The 5,324-nt window shown below is 38.5% G+C and overlaps 1 protein-coding gene across 1 annotated transcript; it reads left to right on the forward strand.

Moving 5' to 3' along the window:
* The first annotated feature begins 3,667 nt into the window (after positions 1-3,667).
* LOC142611359 (non-specific lipid-transfer protein Cor a 8.0101-like) lies at positions 3,668-4,857 on the forward strand. The gene is made up of 2 exons (XM_075783468.1): positions 3,668-4,039; positions 4,724-4,857. Exons 1-2 carry the CDS (start codon positions 3,693-3,695, stop codon positions 4,731-4,733), a joined length of 357 nt encoding a protein of 118 aa, XP_075639583.1. The 5' UTR covers positions 3,668-3,692; the 3' UTR covers positions 4,734-4,857.
* The last annotated feature ends 467 nt before the right edge of the window (positions 4,858-5,324 follow it).

Below are 5,324 nucleotides of genomic sequence, written 5' to 3' on the forward strand. Positions count from 1 at the left end.
CCCATGTTTCCGCCATCATGGGGTCCAAATGTCATCGTTGCTGGTACCACAAAACACACTTTCTGGAATTACTCCAACTTAAGATCAGCTTGAAGAATTTCAGAAAATATACTTCTGAAATTACTTCAACTTAATGTCCGTCAGTATGGTCCAGTTACACAGGCACATTCAACGACTTGCTGACGGACCTCATTCAGCATGCAGCCAGTCCCACATCCGAAGGTGTACTTCCCAGAGACATCTACGCCAGAAAGTCCCTAACATGCAGGGTCAGGGCCATGGTGTCATATGTCTCACCTATTCACTTGGCTTCATCACCATCTTCTTTCACCATCAACATCAACAAACCCAAAATACTCTTCTGAAATTACCTCAACTTAACCAGAGTGATGCGATAACGCAAGCACATTCGACCACACTCCCACATGTTCTCTCTGTGACCCGAAGTATACCCTTCAGATATAACTTCACCAGAAGTCCTTAAAAATAAGAGGCTAACTCTAGAGCTCTGCATGCTGTATGCCAACATTCTCACCTCTTCTCCATCTTCAACACCTTGTGATCGCCACCAACAATCCAAAATACTCTTCCAAAATTACCTCAGCTTAACATCTACCGAAATGTTTCAATCTTGCAAGTACATCCAACTTCTTGCAAATAACTTTCAGCCCCACCAACCCACTCCAAGTACCATTGAATACTCTTCTGAAATTACTTTGACTTAACCTTTGCTCAGAAAGCTCGGTCACACGAGTACATTCAAATACGGGCAGACCCCTTCTCAGTCTCATCAAAACCTTTCATATGGGTGGGTCTACTCTTCTGCAATTACTTAATCCTGCTAAAAGCTCCACCACCTTCAGCTATTTCACTAAGAGAGTCAAGTATAAAAAGGAATCCACTTTCTTTCAAGACTCATTCATTCACCACACTCTAAAAAAACTGTGTGCATGAACGAGTCTCGAGGGGGCATTTGTAGAGAGGGAAAATTCCCGACCTATCACAAGCTGACACATCATACTACCAAGTTCACAAAATACAGCCAATTACAAGGCGCCACGAACTGCTGCTAGGTTTTGCCATCACTATTCAGAAACCAATAGAAATTTGCCAAGTGTCATTGAAATAAAGGCATGAAACTGCATCAGCAGGTGTAAGCAATGACACAAGCAGCTCCGCACGTGTAAGCAATGACACAAGCAGCTCCGCACGTGTAAGCAATGACACAAGCAGCTCCGCACGTGTAAGCAATGACACAAGCAGCTCCGCACGTGTAAGCAATGACACAAGCAGCTCCGCACGTGTAAGCAATGACACAAGCAGCTCCGCACGTGTAAGCAATGACACAAGCAGCTTCGCACGTGTAAGCGATGACACAAGCAATCAGCACGTGTAAGCAATGACATAAGCAGACCAATCAAGCTGTGACAAGTGTCACCAATCAGACTCCGCCACGTGTCGCTCACCTACTCCTAAACTCCTATAAATAGAAGCCTTCCTAAGACATTTAGGGGGAGGACACAGAACAGAGAGAAGGAAGAAGATAGCTTGAGTTCAGAAACCCAGAAGCTCTGCCAGGATCAAACCTCAAAGCCTCCAAGAAATTCAAGAACTTCAACCTCGAATACAAAACAACATTCGAAGCAAAATCATCCAAACTACTCGTCCAGATCTCAAAGTTCACTGGAATCAAGCTCAAAAGCCTCCAGAAATCTCAACAAACCATAAATCAACGGAGCTCTACGGAATCAAGCCTCTAAAGCACCGAAGAACTTCCACCACAAACCTTCAAACACGAAGAACACACGACGAACACGAAGAACACGAAGAACAAAGAATTTCTAACAAGCTCATAGCCAGAGATTCATTGTAATTCCGTTTCAAAGATCTTCGATCCATTCCTCAGCCAAATTGAAGAATATCTTATGTTCAAATCAAAATCACATTACCACAATTCCAATCAATAAATCTTTCAAGGAGATCGAATCAGAGGATCACTCTTTTGTAATTACAGAGAATTGTACCACACATTTATCAATACAAATTCATATTTGTGAAACTATTTTACTTGTTTGATTTATTTCGAACTAAGAAATTTAGTCGTCTACAGTCATACTTGATTAAGTTTCGATATTAATGAAGTAAAGATGAAAAAGAAGAAAAGAAATGACAATTGAGAGTGCTAAAAGGAAGGTAAAGCAAGTATTCTAAGGCAGGAAAAAAAAAAAAACCCCAAAGATAGTTGCCATAAAAACACTCAAATCTTGAAGTTTTAAAATTTTAACTTTAGGTCCCAAACAATAAATAGTCAAAAATTCAAACACATAATCATTTGAATTATTAAAAAAACAAACACAATCATTTGATTTATTTTTTAAAACCAAACAATTGATACGCATACTAGCAATTTAAGGATTTGTTATGTGAACTGATATTTTTGTTTTCGGATAGACCACTAACTATAATGTAATGAGTAGGTTGACCTTTTTATTTTTGGGATTCCAATTGTTAATTGCGGAGGGACAAAATAGTATAATTTTAAAAACATTTAGAGATCTACGAATTGTTTAGCGCCTGCGATATGGATTTGCAACTTTGCATATATGCTTCTTAAACTCTGCCAAAGTCTAGAACGTAAGAGCATTCACATCAGCTCTTTCATTTTACACATCCACTTTTACATTAAAAACCCAATTTTTATATTTTACACATCCAATTTTACAAAACACCCACATCAGTTCATCTATCCTACCACATTTTTTAATTAAATAATCATTTTTTTTAATATTTTATTATTTTCCCAATTACCTCTTAAATTACCGCGCTCTCTCTCTCCCAACTCATTTCTGACTTTTACTCTCTCTCTCTATACCCATCTCTCAGATTCTCCCTCTCCCTCTGCCACTCGATCAACTCTCCCTCTCCCTCTCGATCAACTCCCTCTCCGATCACGAGCTCAGATCACCATCCGCGAGTCCGATCACGATCTGCGAGCTCCGATCGGCGATCCGCGAGTCCGATCGAGATTCGCGAGTCCGATCGTGATCCGCGAGCTCCGATCGCGATCAGCAAGCTTCGATCGGCGATCCGCGAGCTCCGATCCACGTCCGCGAGCTCTGATCCACGGCAAGACCCACGAGCTCCGACCAGTCAAGCACCGATCTCTGTTTGTTTGTGTATGTCTGTGTTTTTGTTTTTTTTGAGCAAAGTATATCTCTGTATATTCTGTGTTGAAAAAAAGGTGAGAGAATGGAGTCTGTTGAGCACGAATCAGAGAGAGAAAAAAAGGAGTGAAGGAGAAATGATAAAATATTGTATAAACGAGCTACAGTAGTCGTGTAAATATACATGGTACTGTAGCTCGTGGATGGTTTTATACGATTTTACCCAGTTTTAACTCCACTAATGTAGGGAATTTTTTGCTCAAAATGTGTAAAATTGAGAAATTTTTGCATTATACATAATTATCCACCAACTGATGTGGATACTCTAATAGAGCATTGAATTTGGCCCAACCACTAACAAACAGCAAACTCACGTTACCCTTCGCAAGACTCAGTGCCTTTGTTCACACCATTCACTTCCCTCTATATAAACACTGCACCTATTGACACCAAAGTCACACCACTCCCAAATTCAAGCTCAACTTTCCTATTCCATTGCTCCCAAAGAAGAAATCTTTTTCCTCAACAATGGCTAACCTTAAGTTGGCATGTGTGCTTTTCTTGTGCATGATAGTTGTTGCTGCACCCATTGCCCAAGCCAGCATAACATGCACTCAAGTTTCAAAGAGTCTCATGCCATGCCTAACATACCTAAAGAGTAATGGTGGGTCGCCTCCACCTGGAACCTGTTGCCAAGGGGTTAAAAACCTCAACGGCATGGCCAAGACCACACCTGATCGCCAGGACGCATGCAAGTGTTTGAAAACCACAGCTAGTGGAATTTCTGGACTCAATCCTACTCTAGCTGCTAACCTCCCTAAAAATTGTGGAGTCAATGTTCCTTACAAGATCAGCACTTCCACCGACTGTTCAAAGTAAACCCTCGATATCCTTTTAATTTTAAGTACTAATTAATGGGTAATTAATAAATTATCACACATTTCTTATTGCAAGTACACACTGGCACATGCACTGAAATTATATTGAGTGTGTACGTAACGCACAATTGCGTATAACAGGATTTTTACCTACTTAAATTCCTAACATATATTTTTCAACTTTTTAAGTAGTAGCTTAAATATTGTAACACAAAATTGAATTACTTGATGCATTCGTTGTATTACCTTCCTCTAACAGAAAGGTGAATTCTACTTGTGCTCTACAAGTTTTACAAAAGGAAATTCCCAAAGTACACCCTAGCCGCCTAACAATTCCAAGTGCAGGGACTTTGTTAGATTTTTTTATCAATAAATTATTAGGACATCTTAACTGATGTTCTCAAAACAATGATTAATAAACTATAATAAAAATGTTTAGACACCATTTTCATGAAAAATATAAAAAAGCTATCAACAATTTTTTTTTTTTTTATCCTAATAAAATGTTTTCCTAAGTCATTTTTAATGGTTGTCAAAAATATGGTGTCAGCAACCGTTCATGTGAGAACTAACAGCTTTAGAAGTTAACCACTGTGAAAAAATGTTACGTAAAAGATTACTCTTTCTTGACAGTACTTTTATTTTTTTCCTTACTAGAAATTTTTTGGTTTTGTGTTGCAGAGTGAAGTAAGGACGATAGAGAAGCAATTTGCGACCATAGGGATATAAGTAGCTTTGAGAATAAAGACATAGCGTCGAGTTCAGATGGGTCTCCACTTTAGCGAGTCTCTTCTCTTTCATTGTTACGGTCTTGTCTTTGTAGTCTTTGTGATCATCTTATTATGTATGTCTTTACTATGAGTTCACTCTGTTGTTCTATGAAATAACTATCTTTATAAAATATATATTACTTGGGATTATGATAATCTCTCTCGATTTACATGTGCTACAAACTTTACATTTACCGTTCTTTTACTTCCATAGAAAATAGTTCCACACAAAGAAAAGAAAATGAGACAAATGTAATGTACTGGCATCAAAGGCACACATCTCTATAACACATCGTAGAGATGCAAAGAACAATAAAATTGATATGTTTGAATAGAAATGCTTTCGTACTAATGCCAAGAAAATTAGATGTTATCACATAATGGTGTTTACAAATGAATTGCAGATCAATGCCCAATGCTTTTATCTAAGGACCCCAATGTTGTGTTCAAAAACTCGTAACCAAATCCAATTTCAATATTAGACGACGTGGACAAACTAAAAAAATTTATCA

This window comes from Castanea sativa, chromosome 9, assembly GCF_040712315.1.
Source record: "Castanea sativa cultivar Marrone di Chiusa Pesio chromosome 9, ASM4071231v1".
NCBI lineage: Eukaryota > Viridiplantae > Streptophyta > Magnoliopsida > Fagales > Fagaceae > Castanea > Castanea sativa.

Excerpts from the sequence above, each read along its gene's own strand:
- LOC142611359 (XM_075783468.1), top strand. The coding sequence starts at position 3,693 with ATGGCTAACCTTAAGTTGGCATGTGTGCTTTTCTTGTGCATGATAGTT.